This window comes from Gopherus evgoodei, unplaced genomic scaffold, assembly GCF_007399415.2.
Source record: "Gopherus evgoodei ecotype Sinaloan lineage unplaced genomic scaffold, rGopEvg1_v1.p scaffold_34_arrow_ctg1, whole genome shotgun sequence".
Classification (NCBI taxonomy): domain Eukaryota; kingdom Metazoa; phylum Chordata; order Testudines; family Testudinidae; genus Gopherus; species Gopherus evgoodei.
Genome location: NW_022060016.1, coordinates 4,679,151 through 4,700,704, shown reverse-complemented (window position 1 = coordinate 4,700,704; position 21,554 = coordinate 4,679,151). Strand labels below are relative to the sequence as shown.

General features: G+C 60.3%; 1 protein-coding gene across 2 annotated transcripts in view; it reads right to left on the bottom strand.

Annotated features, from left to right (window-relative positions):
• The window catches only part of MARK4 (microtubule affinity regulating kinase 4), a 57,663-nt gene extending 45,093 nt beyond the window's left edge, over positions 1–12,570 (bottom strand). For both annotated transcript variants that reach the window (XM_030544622.1, XM_030544623.1), the window contains exon 1: positions 12,140–12,570. In XM_030544622.1, coding sequence (XP_030400482.1) covers positions 12,140–12,190 — 51 coding nt within the window. In that variant the 5' untranslated portion in view covers positions 12,191–12,570. The remainder of the gene's footprint in view (positions 1–12,139) is intronic.
• Positions 12,571–21,554: the final 8,984 nt, after the last annotated feature.

Sequence of the window (21,554 nt, the reverse complement as noted above, 5' to 3'; positions counted from 1 at the left end):
GAAGCTTGTCTGCAAAGTCCACCAAATTGCCATAAGTTAGAAAGTCGTATTCAGCAAATAGAGCCAGGTAATCAGAAATCCGGAACTGAAGGCTGGCCGAGAAGACTTTGCGACCCAAGTGGTCCAGCCACTTACCCTCCTTGTCTGCCGGGGGGAGCGTGGGTGTTGCCTGGCCTGCTCCATTGCTGCTTGTACACAAGGGAATTGGGTGGGGGGTGAGAAAACAGAAACTCAGACCTCTTCACCAGTACACAGTCCCTCTTCTCTGCCCCCTTGGGGGTAGGAACACAAGCAGCTGGAGTGTGCCAGACAGTTCGGGTTGGTTGGAGAATGGCATCACGGATCAGTAGAGCCACTCTGGTTGGTACCAAGGCATGCAAGGTGTCAAGAAACTGGTGCTATTTGTCCTGTACTTCCTCTGGTGGAATGGGGAGAGCCTCAGACACTCTGCGTAATAGGTCCTGGAACTGGTTGTCAGCCGGGAGTGAGGAGAGAAGCGAAGATACAGCGGCGCCTGGAGATGACGAAGGGAACCACTCCCGTGCCAGCAGTACTGCTGGAGCTGGGCTGAGTGGTTCATCCTCCAACACCGGTTCCGAACGCTTACTCAATAATAGCTGGAGCCATGGGTGCTGGAACAAGGGGTGCAGAGGGTTATCATCACATACAGGGTTTACAGTTTGGTTCAGCGGCTCTCAGCACCCCTGCTGTAAAAATTGTTCCAGCACCCCTGGCTGGAGAGGAAAGACTAGGGACTGGTTGCTGAACGGGAAGGTTCCAGAGGTGGATACTGCGGCCATGACCTCCAGTATGGCCAAGGAGACAGATCCACCGGATGTTGCAGAGGGCCCCAAGGAACTGGGTACCAGCGGCTCCTTTGCTGGGGAAACGGAGGGTATTGCCACTGAGTTGGTGGAGCCTTCGAATATTCGTATCTACGGTAGGGGAGGGGCAGTCCCTGCCCTCTATCCGAATCCTCCAATACTGAGAAGTCGGATGGTGGTACCGGCGGAACTGTATGAGCCACAGGGGAAACACATCCTGAAGGAGGTAAGTCCAGGGTACGAGAGCGTACCTCCCCAGGCATCAGCTGAAGTGGAAGATGTGGAGATCTCACCTCCTCCAAAGCAGGCTCTGACTCTAGCCTCCCTGGCATCGGCAGTACATGGCCCAGTCAGAACCAGAGCCCGAACAGAGCACTGCCTTGGAACCAAAGATTCCCTTGACTCACGGGTGCCGACCTGGAAGGCGTATGTGGCTCGGTGGATAGAACTGGTGGATCCGACACGCTCTGTGACTTCTTGTCATGCTTGTGAGCCTTGGAACAAGCCACTTCTTTGTGGCTGGAACTCATGGAAGGCGCATTCTTTCTTGGGCCTGGACATTCCCTGCCATGCTTATGTGCATGCTTCCCAGCCTCATGACTAGGCCCCAGCATGGGTCCATAGCACTGGTATGAGTGGAACCAGACTGGGTCTCCGTGGCAGGAGGTGCACTCCTGGGTTTCTCAGCCTGATGAACTTGAGGGGGGAAATCCCAGGCCTGGGCCCAACTACAGCCTCATGGCAACCTCCATAAGGTGGTTCTTGAGGTAGAGAGCCCGATCTGCCTGGGTACGGCTTGGGAAGGAGAGGCGGATACAGCACCTGGAAGCAATGTGGGCTTCTGACAAGCAGTAAGTGACGAGGCAGCACTGCCCTGACTGAGAATGAGACAGGCAGGAGGTGCAGACCTTGAATCCCTGTGTCTTCTGCATAACTCAGTACCCAGGCCTGGGTGCTTGGGGGAGCAGGGGGGACCGGCATAAATGGCATCCCAAAGTCCTTAAAATCCTAAAACGACTATTAATACTAAAACTACAATCAAAACAACAAATTAACTATGCACGAAAAAAGAAAAAAACCAAAAAGTCTTTTTTTTTTTTTCCCTAAGTGAGAGACAAGAGGAGAGGCTCCAACCCGGACCACACAGCCGTGAGATGGAACTGAGGGCGTGGCCGGTCTGCCCCACCCTTTATCACCTCGGATGAAACCATGAGGCAGAGCATGGGCGCATGCACAGACCAATGGATGCTACTACTTCCAAATTCTCTGGCTCCGGGCACATGGTGCTTGCGTATAACCCTCCAGGAAATACAGACAGAGACAAGCACTCCAAGAAGAACATGATAATCCCTTCTGGCAATAAAGTCTATGGGTCTGTGGAGCAGTTCAGAGGCTGGGCAGAGCGATCCATCCATCCATCTCCAGGAGAGACCATTCCTGCCTAGGAGCAGGAGGAGCTACTGAGTCAAGGGCCACTTCATGCAGACCTAGCTCCAGCCCTGAAGCGCAGCTCATGGGGGTGTGGGTCTGAGGCCAGCCCCGTGGAGCCAGGAGAGCCCATGCTAGCAGGGGGCACTGATGCCAACCAGCCAACCCCAAGCGAGCAGGGGCCAGCCACCTCCAGTCCCAGCCTGTGATTCAGCCAGGCGAGTGGTATGCAAAGAGCATGGCTGTGCCAGACCTGGGCTCGTTGTGAGTCACCGTGGTGGCCGGTGGCAGGGTCGCAGAACGAGTTACTGCTGTCTGCTGCCTCGGTGCCATGAAATGGGCTGGCCTCTGTGCTGATGCCCCAACCAGCCTTGGGAGCCGGGCCTCATCAGGGCCCAAGTTTGCCAGGAACCCGGATGAAGCCTGCAGCCAGCGTTGTCCCCCCCAAAGAGAGCTGACAGCATTGGCAGCAGCCTGGGTGCTTTCCACTCAGCAGCTGGCTAGGCCTGGACATGCTGAGACAAGAGTGAGCAACAGCCCAGCAAAGCCTGGGGCTGCCATGCAGCATGCAGACGACGACAGGCCACCGGAAGGGGGGCAGAGCAGCAGGGCGGGGCTCTGGCCTGCCCTCCATCCCCAGGAACTCTGGCCTCACCGCCAGCACTGCCTCCTTCCCTGCAGCCCCATGCCCCAAGGCTAGCATGGAGCTGGACCCCAGGGCCAACAGGCAGCGGGGGAGGGAGTTTGCCTGCACTGCCACCCTCTGATGGGTAAACAGAAGCCTCCAGCCCCAGCAGCTTCCAGTCTGGCACAGCAAGGGAAGGACACAGCCGCCGGGCACGGCTCTTGCATACAGGGGTGGCAATACTGAGAGAGCTGGTACACCCCATCCCAAAGCCGCAGGGTCCCGCCCCCCATCCTGGAGCCAGCGCCGCAGGAACCCCTCCCATCCCGGTGGCCCCCACCATCAGAGCCAGCACTACATGAACCCCTCTCATCCCGGTGCCTCCCCAATCCCAGAGCCAGTGCCGCAGGAACCCCTCCCATCCCGGCACCCCCTCACCCACCCATCCCAGAGCCAGTGCCACAGGAACCCCTCCCATCCCAGAACCAGCGCCACAGGAACCCTTCCCATCCCAGCACAACCCCCGCATTCCAGAGCCAGTGCCACGGGAACCCTCCCCACCCCAGCGCCCCCTCCATCCCAGAGCCAGTGCCACGGGAACTGCTCCCATCCCAGAGCCAGTGCCACAGGAACCCTCCCCATCCCAGCGCCCCCTCCATCCCAGAGCCAGTGCCACGGGAACCCTCCCCACCCCAGCGCCCCCTCCATCCCAGAGCCAGTGCCACGGGAACTGCTCCCATCCCAGAGCCAGTGCCACAGGAACCCTCGCCATCCCAGCGCCCCCTCCATCCCAGAGCCAGTGCCACGGGAACCCTCCCCACCCCAGCGCCCCCTCCATCCCAGAGCCAGTGCCACGGGAACTGCTCCCATCCCAGAGCCAGTGCCACAGGAACCCTTCCCATCCCAGCATAACCCCGCATTCCAGAGCCAGTGCCACGGGAACCCTCCCCACCCCAGCGCCCCCTCCATCCCAGAGCCAGTGCCACGGGAACTGCTCCCATCCCAGAGCCAGTGCCACAGGAACCCTCCCCATCCCAGCGCCCCCTCCATCCCAGAGCCAGTGCCACGGGAACCCTCCCCACCCCAGCGCCCCCTCCATCCCAGAGCCAGTGCCACGGGAACTGCTCCCATCCCAGAGCCAGTGCCACAGGAACCCTCCCCATCCCAGCATAACCCCCGCATTCCAGAGCCAGTGCCACGGGAACCCTCCCCACCCCAGCGCCCCCTCCATCCCAGAGCCAGCACCATGTAAATCCTGCCAATCTCGGCATTCCCCACCCCCCCATCCCAGAGCCAGCGCCACAGGAACAACCTCCCCCATCCCAGAGAGAGCAACCCCCCATCCTGGCACTGCAGACAGGGCCGCCCAGAGGATTCGGGGGCCTGGGGCATAGCGGGGTCACGGACATAAAAAAGGCGCCACCTGCTGTGGTGCTTGTACCCACCGGGCCGCGCTCCGGGACTTTGGCGGAGGCGGGTCCTTCACTTGCTCCGCGTCTTCGGCGGCACTGAAGGACCCACCACTGAAGTGCGGCCGAAGACCTGGAGCGAGTGAAGGACCCGCCGCCAAAGTGCTGCCGAAGACCAGGACCGCCACCGGGTGAGTAAAAATTAAAAAGGCGCCTCTAGCCAGGGAAGGGATTCTCAGCCAGGGCTCGCGGGGCCCCTGGGGGGCCCAGGGCAAATTGCCCCTACTTGCCCCCCCAGGTGGCCCTGGCCACAGATGCCAAATCCCCAAAGCAGAGGCAGTATTTCAGGGTCCCCATCCCAGCATTGGTGCCATCGAACCCCCCATGACAAAGCCAGCGGGCCAACCCTCCCCAAATGACTCTGCAGCAGCTCAGAGATCAGTTGTTTGGCTCTCCTGAGGATGTATTACCTTGGCTCCTCCCAAAGAAGGCAGCACCACTGCCCTGCCCAGGGAGGGTAACCCAATCCCCCCTGCCCACCCCAGCTGCCTCACTCTACCCCAGCCTCCTGGCTAGCTCAGCAAGCACCCCGCCATCTTGCCAGCCAGAGCTGGGGCCTGCTAGCCTGGATTCGGCATCCAATATCCACTGTGCCTCTGAGGAAAGCCTCCCCTCCCCAGCAGCCCCAGACAGAGGCTGCTCAGTGGGCGTTCGGGCCCAAAGCCGGACCAGTCCTAGGGGTCACCTGCATCCCAGGACGCTGCAGCTGCCCCTAGCCAAGGCACTGAAGACATTCGGGGTCCAGGTCAGACTTAACCCCCCTTGTGTTAGGGGCTGGGGGGAGCCCTCTTAACTGCTGCTCTGCAGGGATGCCCGGCAGGAGCCTGCCAACAGGGCCAGAGCCCTGGCATCTCATGTAAACTCCACTGATTGCTGATGCCACCTCCACTCCCGCTTTCTCACTCCCATCTGACCAGCAGGTGAGAGCAGCCCTCCTCAAACCAGCCACGCAGCTGGGGACAAGCGAGGGCTGTGAGAGAGGGCAGCTCTCCCCAGGGAAACACCTCCCCCCTGCAGAAGGAGAAATGACTATAAAAAACCCTGCTTTCCCCCAGCCCAGGCTCCCACAAGCTCTCTCGACCAGGGGCGCCTGAGCTGTCGCTCCGTGTCTGCACACACTACCGGATCCCAGGGGCGAAGCTTCCTAAAAGGCCCCTTTCAAAATTAATTTAAACTCACAAGCTAATTAATGGATTTAGCGGCACTTCTCCGAGTTCACCCAGTGTGCAGGGAGGTCATGCTGTGCGCGCTGTGCAGAACCAGTGGGTCGAGTGCCGGCTTTGAGCACAGAGCTCGACTCGCCCCGAGGACGGGCCCATGCACAGCGCAGCCGTAATGTGCCCTGCCGCAGAAGCCATGGGGCGGGGGGGAAGCAGTGTGCCGACTTTCGGCCCAGCCAAGGGGATCAATGAGTGCCGGCGAGTCAGGCCCCAGCTAGGCTGCAGAGAAGAGAACCCTGGCCCAGCAGGCCGGCTCGGGATGGGATAAGGAGACGGGAGGCTGCTGGACCATTGGCCTTGGATCCGGCAGCTCAGACGCCAACACGGCCCATGTGCAGAGCATCTGGCTGGGGCCCAGTGAGCCAAGCCGCGAGCCGAGCTGGGCTGATGCCGATCTAACCCATCCCATGTTCTAGGACAGGGAGCAGCCGTCCCAGGCGGCACCGAAGCAGCAGGAGCTGCAAACGCTAGCACCGACAAACGCGCGCCGGCAGCAGGTCACCCCACTCTGGCCTGGCACCTGCCCACTGTGCCAGGCGTGCAGAGGCAAGCGTGTCTGGCTGGACCAGCCCTGAGCATTGTAGAATAGCTTCTTTCCCTGGGCGGTGTGGTGGCAGCATGGGACCCCCGACTTAGGTGTAGCTACGCCGGTCCCCGCAGTCCCGTGCAGCCCATTGTCTTTGGGCACCTCTTCTGAAACTCCACTGCCCCAGGGCTGGGGAGGTCACCTGGCTTTCAACAGCAGCACATGTTTCCCAGCCACACGTGGGGCCTTCCCAGCTGCCAAGGCTGGGGCAGTGGTGCCCTGTCAGGTGGCGTCAGGCAGCGTGCCCTGACTAGCACGGCCCAGGTGGTATTTAACCAGGCGGGAGCAAGCAGCGAACACGTGTAAACACAGTGCCCTCCCCTGCCCCAGGGCTCCAGGCCCTGCTAGTTAGGGCCTGCTGGCTGACATGGTCCAAAAGCAACTGAGGGCGGGGGGGCAGTGCACAGCTGGGAGGGAGGGGGTGCCAGGCGCAGACATTGCAATGGGGTGCCAGCTCTTTAAACAGGAAAGACAGGGGCCATGCCAATGACAGGAGGAGCCCAGAGTCTGGGGAGCAGATGAGCAGGGGCAGGGCCCACAGAAGGGCGTGGCCTGCTCCCACCGCCCCAGGGAGCTGGGGGATTGACCCAGGCGGGTGGGGCTCAGAGGGCACACTGCGCTGTGCCCCACAGGCTTTGCTGTTCTCACAGGCAGCACTTCCCCTTGGGCACAGCAACGTGGCCCCCGCACTCCGACCACCTCCGCTGCACCACTGGGGCTGGTCCCACCCCAGGCCTCCAGCAGGGGGTGCTCATGGGCCAGGGCCCAGCCACAGAGCCTCAGGCCAAGCTTTGTAGAAGTGTTAACAGACTTTGGTGACTCCGTTTCTGGGAGCCCCACAGCCCTTCTGAAGGCAGGGCCCCAAGCTCCTCACACCCACCCCACAAACAGCCCCTCACTCACTGGCTACTTCCTGAAGAGTTTGGCCTCGGGCCCTGCTCTGATCTGACAGCATCCCAACCCCACAACCCACAGCAGCCACTCAGGAACCTCCTGGCTGGCCTGAACAATCTCCTGTAGCCCCCGGGACCCCAGACCTGGACCCCTGAGTCCCACAGTTCCCCTTATGCCCCTCAACCCTGACCCGCAGCTCCCTGCTACCCCAGGCCAGGAATCCATCCCCGTCCCCGCCCCCAGCTTTGCCAATGCCCCTCAAACCTGACCTGCAGCCCCTTACTCTCCCAGCCTTGGAATCCATCCCACTCTCAGCACTGCCAGTACCCATTAATCCCTTCCCATAGCTCCCTGCTATCCCTACCCTGGCTTCCCCAGCCACACAACTCTCCGGAGGCCTTCAGTCTGCCAGGCCAGTTAAGGCAGAGATGCCCAGCGGTACCAAACCCATTGATGACAGGGTCAGAAAACCACACTGGGAACTAGACAGACGCCCCGCTCCATTTCACTGGTGGCGTGAGCTGCAGAAATAGCTCTGGGCAGCAGCATCACCCAGCCAGTCCCTAGGGTGCACCGGTTGCACCCACTTGTGGGACCTGGAGCCCAGCAGGAGGGCGATGGGAGCAAGGGCTCCGGGCCCCATCCCTGACCCTTGGCAGGGAGCGCAGAGGGGCAGTGACGCATGGGAGGCAGGCAGCAGTGCATTCTGGAATGCCAACCACAACCTTTCAGGCAGAGGGAGGGGGAGCCCAGCACCCCAGGTGGCCTGAGTCCATACATAATGCACTGGAATTGCTGTGCAGTGACCTGCATCCCACCACAAGGGCAGCCGAGGCCATGGGCTGTGCCAGGCATCATGTCAACAGTGCAGGGGCCGAGTGTGGAGTGGCAGCATGTCCCAGAGAGGGCATGGCCCCCTAGGCAGGAATGAATGGGGTTTGCGCTTTGCCCACCCCACAGCCCCCATGGGGGCAAGATGGCAGCAAGGGGCACCAAGCCCACGGCGTCCCACAGCAGCTTCCTCTCCCTTTGACCGGGACAGAGACTGCTTGGGAAGGCCTTTGGGGCCCAGATCACCCCCTGCAAGGGTTCAAGGGATGCCATGGCCTTGCTGGGTTGCTCTCCAGATAGGCACTGCCTGCAGCACTGCAGGCCATTCCATCACCATGCCCATTCCAGCAGCAGCCAGGTGAGCCTGGCACCTCAGGTGAAGAGTCACTCCTGTGCTTGAGCTAAGCAGGCTGGGATGGGCTCACAGCTTGGAAGGGAGACCTCTAAGCCAACCTAGTTTCCTTCTCTACAGAAGAAGTAACATTTGAGGCGTATGGGACAGTCTCATAAGCCAGTGGTTTTCAACCTCTTGGCATTTGCATACCACTAAAAGATTTCAAATGGAAGTGCAGATCTTAGGCACAGCCTGCGGGGCTCCGTGGACCACAGGTTGAGAACCACGTCCTGGGCACGGTGGTCTAGAATAAAATTACTGTCTGGTGGGTGCAAAACTGGCTGAAAGACCAAATACAGAGAGCATACTCACGGTCCAGCTGGGTAGTGGGGTCCCACAGGGTCAGTCAATATTTTCAGGGATGACTTGGATAATGGTATGGCGCAAATGGCTATAAACTCTACAGAGGCCACCCAGCTAGGAGGGCAGGAAGCGCTTGGACGGCCAGGATCAGAATTCAAAGCAACCTTGACAAATTGGAGAATTGGTCTGAATTCTGACATTTATTAAAGACAATTGCAAAATACTTTCTGTAGGAAGGAAAAAAAATCAAGCGCCCAAGTACAAAGTGGGGCCTAGCTGGCTAGGTGGCAGAGCTGCTGGACAGGATCCGGGTTCTAGTGGATCATAAACTGAATACGAGTCAACAGTGGGATGCAGTTGCAGAAAGGACAATCTCATTCTGGGTGCATTACCGGGAGTGACATAGGTAAGACACAAGAAGTAATTGTCCCGCTCTGCTCAGCCCTGGGGAGGGCTCCAGGGAAGACAGGACAAGTAACAGGCTTACGCTGCAGCAAAGGGGCTCTAGGTTCAAGATTAGGCCAAATCTTCCTACTATGGAAGGAGAGTTAAGCTCTGGGCTAGGTTGTGTAGAGAGGGGGTGGAAATCCCCACCATGAGAGGGACAAAGCCCTGGCAGGGTGGTCTAGAGTGACTTGGTCCAGCCTCATTGCAGGGGCTGGAGTTGATGACTTCTCGAGGTCCCTTCCAGCCTGAAATTTCTATGACTGAGGGAATGGGACCAAAAGGAGAAGGGGGAGGAAAGACCGGGCACCAATGGGGCAGGGCCTGCCCCGGGGGCTAGGAAATCCCTCTTCTGAGAGCTCTTCAGGACAGGGCACTTCCGAAGCCTGAGCGGGGGCTTGCTTAGCCCCCAGGGAGGGGCTGGATGCTGCATGGTGCTGACCCCCAAGCCTTCAGTGGGGTGGAGGGAGCCCAGCGCTCTGGGTTGATGCCTGGCCAGCAGCAGCAGCCAGGTTCCCTGGGGAGGCCCCTGCAGCACCAGCCCCCACCACCCCCAGGAGGGGAGCACAGGGCCTTGGGTCACCAAGGCAGTGGGTTTGGAGTCCTCGGGCCACAGAGCTGGATTCCCAGCAGGCATGTGTACTCAGAGGGGGAAAAGCAAGGGTATTCCCTGGAGGTAAACCCTCTCACTGCCCTGACACCCATGTCCTGGCTGGGCAGTGGACCGGGCGGGGGGGGGAGGAGGAGAAGGGAAATGACAGAGATTGTTGCAATCTCAGAAAGCCACTTCCCCAAAGCAGGATGAGCTGCTCCATCAGGGACTGGGAGGCAGGCGGGGTCACTGGTGGGGGAAGGGATTTAGGGACTCCTGCTCACTCAGCGCCAGTTTACTAGTGATGCAAGATGGCCCACCCCAGGAATAAAGGATGTAGTCAAAGCTTTTTTGGGGGGGGGGGAGGGCAGGGAGCCAGGACTCCTGAGTTCTAGCCCCAGCTCTGCAAGAGTAGTGGGGTGGAGCTGGGGGGTCACAGAGCTGGGAACAGAACCCAGGAGTCCTGCAGGGAGTGGAGTCTGGTGGCTGGGACTTGGAGGAGTCAAGACTCCTGAGTTCGATCCCTGGCTCTAGGAGGAGAGTGGGGGCTAGTGGGGTACAGCAGGGGGAGACAGAGAGTCAGGACTCCTATCCCCAGCTCTGTCTGACTCACTGGGCGACCAAGTCACTGCCCTTCTGTGCCTCAGTTTCCCCCATGCAAGAGAGCCACTTCACTGCCCTTTGCTGGGTGCAATGGGGCTAAGCTAATTACCCAGCTCTTTGACTAGTGGGGCCCAAGGGCCATCTCCCCAGAGAAGAGGGCTGACAGCAGCACGGGACCCACGCTGGCTTTGCTGTCCACCTCAATCTCTGGCAGCCACAGGGGGAGGGAATGGGTGCCCTGGCATGTCTGGGTCTCAGTGCACGCTGGGCTGTTGTCAGGACTGAACTGTCCCACTGCACAGGGGCCAGGAGAAGGGGCCGGCAGGAGATCGGGCTCCCAATAGGCCAGGCTTGGAGAGGGCTGCCCAATGTCACACGCAGCAGCAGGAGCATTGGAGCCACGCAGGCGAGGAGAGGAGAGAGGCTCATTGACTCGCGCTCCAGGGTATCTGCATCCCACATCAGGCCAAGTGCATGCTGGGAGCATCCAGCAGAGGCCATGGTGGGAGCAGAGCACCAGCCTCCACAGACAGATGGCTTGGCCCAGGCTGGCAGGGGGAGGGACATGGCTCATCTCATCCGGGAGGAGGCTACCCCAGGCGCCTTCCCCTGGGGCTCCCATGTCACGAAGCTGCCCTGCTCAGAGATCCTGGTGATTCCCAGGCCAAGCACATGGGCAATTCCAAGGTAAACTTCGCATTTGCCACCTTGTGCCTGAGACTGGTGTGTTAGGTCAGGGAGGGAGCAAGGCAGAGGGGGGGCCCCCACCCCTGCGGCGCCAGGAAATGCCACGTTAGTTGCTAAGGAACTACTTTTCCCTGCAAAGTACAGCCAGTGCAGGGCAGAGAGGCTCTGGAGAGTCCAAGGCAAGGACACACAACGGATCCGGGAGCAACGTCACTGTGCCAGCAGGAACGCCGGGGCGAGCGGATTCTCCTCATCCCAGGCAGGGTGCAAGGCGGGGGACATGGGAGTCCATGGGCAGGGCCCGCCTGGCTCCTAGGAAGACTCCAGTGTGGGGTTGTGTCTGCAAGTGAGGAGCGTCTGAGGCTAGGGGTCTGCAGCTCCCAGTGTGCGGCATGCGCCTTGGTGTATGTGTCAGGGAGGGGTGGTGAGTGTGCATGTGTGTGCACGCGTGTGGTTGATGGTCCGCAGGTCTCACCGTGCCCTAGGAGGTCGTTCCCCTTCTCCTCTAGCTCCACACCGCAGAGGGACATTCAGGCCCAAACCACAACCTCCTTCACTGCTTCCACATCCCCCCAACCCGACAAAGGCCTCCTGGCCTGTCCCTGCTGCAGCAGGCTAAGGCCCAGGCCGAGCCAATGCACAGTCCTCACCCCCACCTCATGTGGCAGCCCCCCTCCCTTCCCACGGAGACACCACATGCCCCTTCACGAGGCAAATGTCATTGTTGACCTTAGCAGCCCACCCAGGATGCAGACGCTGCCAGGTCCCCACACTCCCAGCCCAGCATAACTCCCCTCAGCTGGGGCAGGCTCCCGGACCCACACCTCTGTTCGCTCCCAGTTGTGGGCTGGGTGGGAGCCAGCGAGGCTGGGGCAATAGCCCCAATGCTGGGCTCGCCCTCCCTGCAAGGGCCCACCAGCTGAGCCTTTGCAGAAGCACCATGCTGCATGTGGGCGCAGCTGGGGCGCCCCTCCACCACCGGCTCTCTGCATCGAGGGCTGGGGAGATGTTCCCAGCCCGCCTCGCTCCCTGGCACACACGAGCTGCCCCCGCCCCGGTCAGCCCAGCGCAGGGGCGGTCCCGGCCCCACCCGGCTCCCCAGCGAGCCAAGCTCCGACCAGGGGGTGGGAGGCGAATCGATCCCTGGCGCCGCCCGCCCCACCCGCGGGGCCTGGCTCCAGCCAGGGGCAGGGGCAGCGGCAGCGCAGGGCGCGGGGGACAAAGGGCCCCGGGACTCACCGCGTCCGAGTTCCGCTCGTTGCCAGACGCCAGGGCGGTGCGCGAAGACATCTTCCCCGGGCGCCGGGCGCGGGGGCTGGCCGGGGGGGACCCGCGCGGCTCCGCGGCTAGAAGGGGGCGCTCATGGCCTAGGAGGAGGGATGGGCTGCAGCGCCGGTGGGTCCCACCCCGGGGAGCCCCGCTCCGTGCGCCCCTCGCCCGCGCACAAAGGCCAGGGGCGGCCGCACCCCCCGCGGCTCCGGGGCGCCGCCCGCTGGGGGGATGCTGGAGGCTCGGGCGGGGGGCGGCGGGTGCAATAGGACCCGAGCCCCTAGAGCCAGCCGCGGGCTCCGGCCATCCCGCTCCTGCTCCGGGCCCGCCGGGCGCTCACCAGCCGCAGGCTCACTCCAGGCTGCGGCTGCCGGGAACGGCCCTGGCCGGGCAGCGCGAAACCATCGGGGCGAGCGAGCGGGGTCCCCGCCTGGCCGGGGCGGCTGCAAAACAGCGAGAGAAAGGGAAGGAACCGACGTCAGGGAGCGAGCGGGGCTGGGCTGGGGCCACCCCTCCCCCCGCCTCTTAAAGGCGCAGGCGGCGCGCCCCGGGGATGATGGGGGGCTGGAGCCCCCCCCGGTTTCTCCTCCCCTTGCGCCCGCGGGGCTCCATGTCCCCGGCCTATCCCACTGGGCCCCCCGGGCGTAGGGCAGCGCGGGACCCGGAGTGGGGTGCAGTACAAAGCATTGGGATGCTTACGGGGGGGGGGTAGAGTGAGGGTTTCAGTCCATAGTGTGGGGGTGAGTGGATGGGGGGTATAGGGCTGAGGGTGGAGGGATGTAGATGGATGCGCGGGGGTGTATGGGGTGGAGGGATGGATGGGGTGTGTGTAGGGATGGGCTGGTGAGTGGATGGATGGGGGTGTATAGGAGTGGATGGTGAGGGATGGACGGGCTGGAGGGATGATGGGGGTGGATGGATGGGAGGTATAGGGATGAAGATGTGGATGGAGGTGGTGGGTGGATGGATGGAGGTGTGTTGGGGTGGGGCATGTGGATGGATGGGGGTGTATAGGAGTGGATGGTGAGGGATGGATGGGCTGGAGGGATGATGGGGGTGGATGGATGGGAGGTATAGGGATGAAGATGTGGATGGAGGTGGTGGGTGGATGGATGGAGGTGTGTTGGGGTGGGGCATGTGGATGGATGGGGGTGTATAGGAGTGGATGGTGAGGGATGGATGGGCTGGAGGGATGATGGGGGTGGATGGATGGGAGGTATAGGGATGAAGGTGTGGATGGAGGTGGTGGGTGGATGGATGGAGGTGTGTTGGGGTGGGGCATGTGGATGGATGGGGGTGTATAGGAGTGGATGGTGAGGGATGGATGGGCTGGAGGGATGATGGGGGTGGATGGATGGGAGGTATAGGGATGAAGGTGTGGATGGAGGTGGTGGGTGGATGGATGGAGGTGTGTTGGGGTGGGGCATGTGGATGGATGGGGGTGTATAGGAGTGGATGGTGAGGGATGGATGGGCTGGAGGGATGATGGGGGTGGATGGATGGGAGGTATAGGGATGAAGGTGTGGATGGGGGTGGTGGGTGGATGCATGGAGGTGTGTTGGGGTGGGGCATGTGGATGGATGGGGGTGTATAGAGATGGGGCATGAATGGGATGGAGAGTGGAGGCGGGTGCATAGGGGTGGATGGTGATGGATGGAGGAGGTGGGGTGGGTAGATGGGGCTGTATAGCAGTGGAGGGGTGGAGGGATGGGGTGGAGGGATGGACGAGGGGATGTATAAGGATCTTTGGGTGGATGGATGGGGTAGAGGGGTGGGTGAGGGTGGATGGGGATGTATAGTGGTAGATGGGGTGGAGGGATGGATGGGGGTGTGTAGGGTGGAGTGTGGATGGGGTGGGTGGATGGATGGAACTGGGTGTATGGGGTGAATGGTGATGGGTGGATGGAGTGTATGAAAGGATGGATGGGGGGTTATGGGGTAGATGGAGGTGTATAGGGGTGGGGATGGATGGGGGTGTATAGGGGTGGGATGGGGTGGGTGGATGGATGGAAGGGGGTTTATGGGGTAAATGGTGATGGGTGGATGGGGTGGATGAATGGATGGATGAGGGCTTTATGGGGTGGATGGAGGTGTATGGGGTGGGGATGGATGGGGGTGTATGGAGGTGGGTGGATGGATGGATGGGAGGTGTATACAGATGGAGGAATGGGATGGATGGGGTGTATAGAGGTTGGAGGGATGGAGAGGGATTGGGGGTATATAGAGGTGGGGGTGGATGGGGATAGATGGATGGGTGGGGTGTGTAGATGAGCATGACAGAGTATATCCCAGGCTCTGACCAGGATGGTTCCAGAGAGGACACATGGCGATACACAGATAGCAGTAGGTGGACAGATTTAGTGGATGAGGGTGTATGGAAGTGGATGGCGGTTGATGGGGGGTATATAGAGGTGAGGGTGAATGAGGGTGGATGGATGGGATGGAGGAGTGGATGGGGATGGATGGAGGGGGTGGATAGGGGTTAATGGAGAGGTGGGGATGGATGGGGTGGGGTGGAATGGGAATGGGTGAATGGATAGGGTGGAGAGGTGGATGGAGATGGATTGGGGGTGTACAGAGGTGGGGTGGATGGAAGATGGATGGATGGATAGAAGGGTGTGTACAGGGATGGATGGATGGATGGATGGATGGATGGATGGATGGATAGGAGTGTATAGGGGTGGATGGGGAATTGGGAATGGATGGGGGGTGTATGGATGGATAAAAGGGTGTGTACAGGAATGGATGGATGGATAGGAGTGTATAGGGGTGGATGGGGAATTGGGAACGGATGCGGGGTGTATAGATGAGCATGACGGAGTATATCCCGGGCTCTAAGCAGGACGGTTAGAGACAGGACACATGGCAATACACAGATAACAGTAGCTGGATGGGGTGGTGTGTCTGGTGACAGATAGATGCTGGTAGACAGACAGACAGATGTGCATCATAATAGCACACACTCTAAGTGCAGCCAACTGCAAACACCAGGCATCAAAATCACCGCCCCCCCCCATGATGGCCTCCCCAAGGCGCAGGTCTGACTGCAGGGACTTGGCAGCAGAGGGCAGTGCCACAACATGCCAATCTACTGCATTGGGGGTGGGGTGGGGTGGAGAGATCAGCACCTTTCCAGAGCAGCCTCCTCAGACCCAGCCACTCCCTTCTTCCCCGCCTCCTCTGATACTGCCAGGGACAGTGTCAGCGCTGTGCCCCCACAGGCATGGAAACCAGGGTGTGCCGGGGTACATTCCCCCCCCACCCCGGGTGGCTGGGTCAGAAAGTCATGGCATCCATGCCAGGCTGGAGTCTCTTCTTCCGCTGGGGCCGGCAGAGGAGACAGAACAGCTGGGTTGCCAAGAGGGGGCGGCCTGCAGCGGACGAGCGGGTGAGACTGGTGCCTCTCCTGGAGGAAGAAGGGGCGCGGTCTGGGTGGAGGCTCCTCTGGAGGGAGAAGCCCTGCCGAGCTAACGGGGGTGTGGGTGGAAACAGCCTTTGCCTCCTGGCGCAGGATGGGACCGTGTCATTAACATGGCACAAGTTAAACGGATTAAAACTGGGCTAACGGAGAGGTCTCAATGTGCCCCTGGAACTGGGGACTCAGCACTGAGTGGGTCTGTTTCCAGCAGGGTCCCGCAGCAGGAATTGGTGCTTGGCCCTGTGCTGTTTAATGTTTTTCCCAATGACCTGGAAGAAAACATCAAATCACCACTGCTAAGGTTTGCAGATGGCCCAGAACTGGGGGGAGAGGTGACTAATGATGAGGACATACAGGTCACTGACACAGAGTGGTCTGGGTCACTTGGAAAACTGGGCACAAGCAAACAACATGTTTTAATAAAGTCATTCTTGTCTGGCGAGCCCATCGGTACAACCCTGTGAGGATTTTCTGCTTTACAAGGTCTGCGCCCCAGTGTGTCTCACCCTTTTTTAACCCTTTAAAAAATATATCTAAGAACAAACAATGCAGGCCTTACTTTCAGGAGGGGGCACTCTATCCTGGGAATCTGCGATGCTGAAAAAAGCTTGGGGCCCGTGGTGGACAATCATCTGAACATGAGCTCCCCCTGTGATGCTGTGGCCTAAAGGGCTAAAGCAATCCTGGGATGCACAAACGGGAGGCGGGGGTGTCAAGTATGAGCAGAGAGGTGAGTTTACCTCTCTATGTGGCATTGGTGCAGGGCCGGTGCTTCCATTTAGGTGACCTAGGCAGTCGCCTAGGGCACTAGGATTTGGGGGGGCAGCATTTTGCCACCCTCGGTGGCGGGGGGTCCTTCCGTGCTCCGGGTCTTCTGCGGCAATTCTGCGGCAGGTCCTTCACTCGCTCCGGGACCTACCGCCAAAGTGCCCCGAAGACCAGGAGCCGCAGAAGGACCCCCCCGCCGCAGAATTGCCACCAACGACCGGGAGCGCGGAAGGACCCCCGCCTAGGGCGCCAAAAACCCTGGCGCCACTCCTGCATTGGTGCAACCACTGTTGGGATCCTGGCTCCAGCTTTGGTGCCCCCTATTCAAGAAGGATGTTGATACATTGGAGAGGGGTCAGGGAAGAGCCAGAAGAATGACTGAACAATCAGAAAACCTGCCTTATAGTGACAGACTTATCTTAACAAAGAGCAGGTTTTGGAGAGATTTGATCACAGCAGTAAGGGGAACCAACGTTTGATAATGGGCTCTTCACCTAGCAGACAACAGCCTAACATGATCTGGTGGCTGGAAATTGAAGCCAGATGAATTCAGGTTGGAAATTAAGCCTACGTTTTTACCAGGGAGGGGAATTAACCAAGGGTCGTGGTGGATTCTCCTTCCCTGACAAGTTTTAAACTGAGAGGGGATATTCTCTAGTTCAAACAGGGATTCCTTCAGGGCAGGCCAATGGCCTGTGTCACGCAGGAGGGCGGATGAGCGGATCACAGTGCTCGCTTCTGACCTGAGACTCTGGATCTGTCCTTGTTTGCCTGCAAGGGGCTTCAGCTTCCCCTCAAAGGGCGAAGATGCTGGAACTGGGGCTGTGCCAGGGGCCTGGCAGCTGGGCTGTATTCTGGGACATGTGCTGGGGATTGTGGGAAAAGGCAAGTGATCTCAGGAGGGTGCTGCCAGCTGCTGCCATGTGTGAGGGCTTGGAGCAAGCCTTGTGTGTAACTGGCGCTGGCCTGGCTCGCCCTCCCTTCTGGTTGCATGTTTGGGGGTCCAGGGCTTGGGTTCCAGTCCAGCTGGGAAACAAACTGGAGAAGGTGGGGGAGCACTCTCCCTATCTCCCTTCCCAGCAGGATGGAGGCCCACTGACCACACAGCATGGGAGTGCAGTTTGCTGGGCAGGACCAGGCCTGTTGGCCCATCCTTCCCTGTGCTGGTTCAGGGGCCGTGACATCCGCACAGCTGGTGGCATGATGCTGCACTCCAGCCAGACGATTCTTCCCAATGCCTGAGCTCCAGTCTCCCTGCTCATTCAGCCGTGGCCAGCTTGGCTAGCAGAGTCTGTTGCCAGCTCCCTCAGTGGCATGGGCACAGGATGAATGAGGAGGGCTCTGCTCCAGGTCTGGTTGCTGGCTAGCCTCCACCACTGTGCTGCACTACATGTCCATGTCCCATGCTGTGTCCCCGCCACCCCATGACCTTGAGGATTCCAAGGAGGTGAGGGTGTGGTATAAATGCAGGGATTGGGGGGGTGCAGTGACAGGAGGTGGGGTATGCAGGGAAACCAACTGAGAGAGGGAAGAAGAGGGCCTTTTGGGGTGTGCTTCACTCAGGCTGCGACCCTGGGGGTTGTTTCGGGGAAAGCAGTTTATATTGTTCTTTGCTCTGGGCTGAACAAAACGGAGTGGGGGCCTGTGCCTCATGCCTGCGTTGGGGGGGGGGTGTGTGCCTGTGCAAGGGTTGACTGCAGGGCTCCAGTCTGGGGAGGGAAAGAGCCATGCCTGTGTGGGGAAGGCAGCAGAGGGGGAGGGGAATACTACTTTGCTGTAATGGGAGATCAGGCTGGAGGGTCACCTCTCTCAGGAAATGGGGGACCCAGCCCTGAGTAAGCTGGGTGGCAGGGTCCTGCTCTTTGGCACACTCCAAGAGCTGCGCTCCCCTCTCCCCACAGCAGGGAGCAGGGTGGTGTGAGACCCCTGGGGCAGGCAATGGGACTTGCACTCCCCAGGCTGCACCCAAGTGTGTCGGGGCTGCTCAAAGGGGGTCAGTGGGACCCTGCCCCACATGGGGGGCAGGGCGTGGAAGAAGCCTGGGGCTGGAGCTCCCTCCAGGGGTGGGAGCTGGGGGCCTGGAGGACACAGATGGGGAGCTGGGGCAGGGGGTTGGAGGCACAGAACGATGCTGGATGTGGGGGCTGCCTCCAGGGGTGAGGGACAGGGGCGGAGCTGGGAGCACCGACGGGAGCTAGGGGCGGGGCTCGTGTCAGGGTGGGCGGGGATTGGGGCGGGGCTCCCTCGGGGGCGGGGCTCCCTGCAAGGGTCGGGGGCGGAGCTGGGCGGCAGCACAGCGCGGCGGCGATTGGCTGCGGCGAAGCATAGAGACAAGGCCTGTCCATCAGCCCCGCGGGGAGGGGGGGGCTGCTTGCTCGCCATTGGCTGGCGCAGAGGCCAATCACCAGCGCCAAGCCTGTGGAACCGCAGGGCGTTAACCCTTCGCTGCCTGGGTACCAGGGAGCAGCTGCTCCGCCGGCCGGCGAGGGGTAGCTCGGGGACTGGGGAGCGAGGCCTGAGAGGCTGCAGCGGCCTCGGGCTGCACCCGGGTGGCAGCGGGAGAGCGGGGCCCTGCAGGCGTGTGGAGAGTCCTGCAGGCCGTGGCCCACAAAAACGTGCCCACACCCGCATGTGATTGGCATGCGGCATGGACATCCACGTGTGATCAGTCACGCAGCACAGGGACATGCGTGTAACTGGCCACACAGCACAGGCACATGCATGTAACTGGCCACGTGGCACAGGCACACATGTGATCTGCCACACAGCACAGGCACATGCGTGTAACTGGCCACATGGCACAGGCACACGTGTGATCCGCCGTGTGGCACAGGCACATGTGTGTAACTGGCCACACAGAACAAGCACACGTGTGGGCAGAAAACACTGGCCATCACAGCGCTCTTTGACCCAATCGAGGCAGGAGAAGAGCCTAGGGCCAGGGGCTGCAGCCAGACACGTTCCCACTGGGAATAAGGCCCATATGTTCACCAGGGAGGGGGATTAGCCCAGTGGAGGTTCCATCTCCGCATGCTGCCATGCCAGCTGGTTTGGGGTGATCAGACAGCAAGTGTGAAAAATCGGGACATGGGGTGGGGGGTAATAGGAGCCTATATAAGAAAAAGACCCCCAAATCGGGACGATCCCTATAAAATCGGGACATCTGGTCACCCTAGTCTGGCTCCTTTGGGGAAGATGCTTCAGCCAAGCCCGAGTGATGGGGCCCAGTACAGAGAAGCCAAGTGAGATGTAAAAGGGCTGCCCAGAAGTGGGGGCAAGTGGGGCAATTTGTCTCAGGTCCCAGGCCCCACAGGGGCCCCCATGAAAATATAGCATTCTATAGTATTGCAACTTTTTTTTACTGAAGGGGCCCCTGAAATTGCTTTGCCCCAGGCCCCCTGAATCCTTTGGGCAGCCCTGAGATATAATGCCCTGTGTTACGCAGGAAGCCAGGTTGGATGATCTCATGGGCCCATCCAGCTTTTAATTCTGTGCAAACGTAACCCAGCAAACCCAAGCTCCCCTGATACAAATGCACCATCACATGTACACGCGCACTCTCCCAGGTGGACGGACTCGTGTTCACATACTTTCTGACCCAAGCACAGCCATGCACACACACACAGAGGTCTGTGCAAAATACATGCCATGTTTGCAAACCGCAGCAATTGGCACCGCTCTGAGGAGAGGCCCGCTGCCCCACCCCTTGCTGAGTTGTGCTGGGGCTGGTGGCTTCCTGGCATGTCTCTGTGGGGGAGTGGGGCACTCTAACTTCATTCCCTCCCCTGCTGGGGCTGAGGTGGTGCACAGGTCCCCTGCACCCAGCAGCTGGCTCTGGGCTGCACAGCTCCCCCGCCCCCAGCTGAGCTGGGGGGGAGGGAGATTGAGTGAGGCAAAATCTTCCTTCTCCTGGGAGTGTGTGTGCATGTGTGTGTACATGTGTTTGGAGGTGTTGCTGCCCTCTAGTGGCTGGCTTGCAACGGCTGGCACTGAGCAGGTTGATGAGCAGAAGCGGCCACAGGGGTAGTGTTTGTTGACCGGGTTCGGGTCTGCTCCCTGACAGGTGTGTGGTCATGTAGTTGCAGACAGCGCATGTAGCACACGTTGCAGTGGGGCCTCAGCAGGGACCAGACAGGCCAGCTCTCTGCCTGCCAAACAGCCTCCCCTGCCCTGGGCTGCTCCGCTGCACCACAGGGGTCTCTCAGGAGGGACCATTCGGACTCCTCAGGCCAGAGCAGCCCCCAGCGATCCTGCCTCCAGCCCACGGGCTTGTGGTTGAGCCGCAGTCAGTCACAGACAGTCTGACTGCCTCAGAAAAAGCATGTGGCCTTGTGATGGGGCATCTGCCCCACACTGGCCCATAAAGGGTTAATAGGCAGCCAATCATGGCCCAGCAGGCTCATATAAGAAGTGCTGGGCAGAGCAGAAGTCAGTAGTAGAGTGGAGCTTGAGGGGAAAAGATCTGGCTCCTAGCAACAAGAAAGAGTCCCAGTACCCTGGACAAAGTATGCTACCAGCAGGGACCAGGGAAACTAGAGCGAGCTCCTGGCTGGCTGCTAAGACTGGCAGGCTGAAGCCCTGAGATAAGGGCAAAGAAGGTGCTAGGGGCCATGAGGAAGTGGCCCAGGGAAAGGTAGGGTGAGGTTGGAGGAGTCACAGCACATGGCTGCCTCTACAGAGTTCCTGGGCTGGGACCTGGAGTAGTGGGTGGGCCCAGGTCCCCTGCCCCCTTGCCACTGAGGAAGTAGCCAGACAACTGGCTGTGGTTGCCACTGAAGGAAGTGGCTGTACAGTGGACTGCAGTTCCTCCTGGAAGGGGGGAGAACTGAGGGTGGGACAGCCAGAGGACTGTGTGCTGAAAAGGATGCTGCAGTCTTTGGGGTGACATGGGTCCAGGAGCAGAGGTGATGGTGGGTGAGACACCACCAGAAGAGGGCACAGTGCTAATTCCCAAGGCAGCCAGTAGGAGGCGCTGCAATGGTGAGTCCCACCCCATCACAGGCCTCCCTTGCCAGGATGCCCGCTCCATCCTGATGTGCATGGATTCCTCCTAGGCTTTTGGAGCTATTGGACCAGAGGGACAGCTGTGTTGTGGGAGCTAGGATCCTCCAAGAGAGGGTTCAGAGGGGACTGGGTCTGGTCTGCCAGCCACACCCTGGGGAGGAGGTTTTTTAGCTCAGTGGGCTCCCTAATCCCACA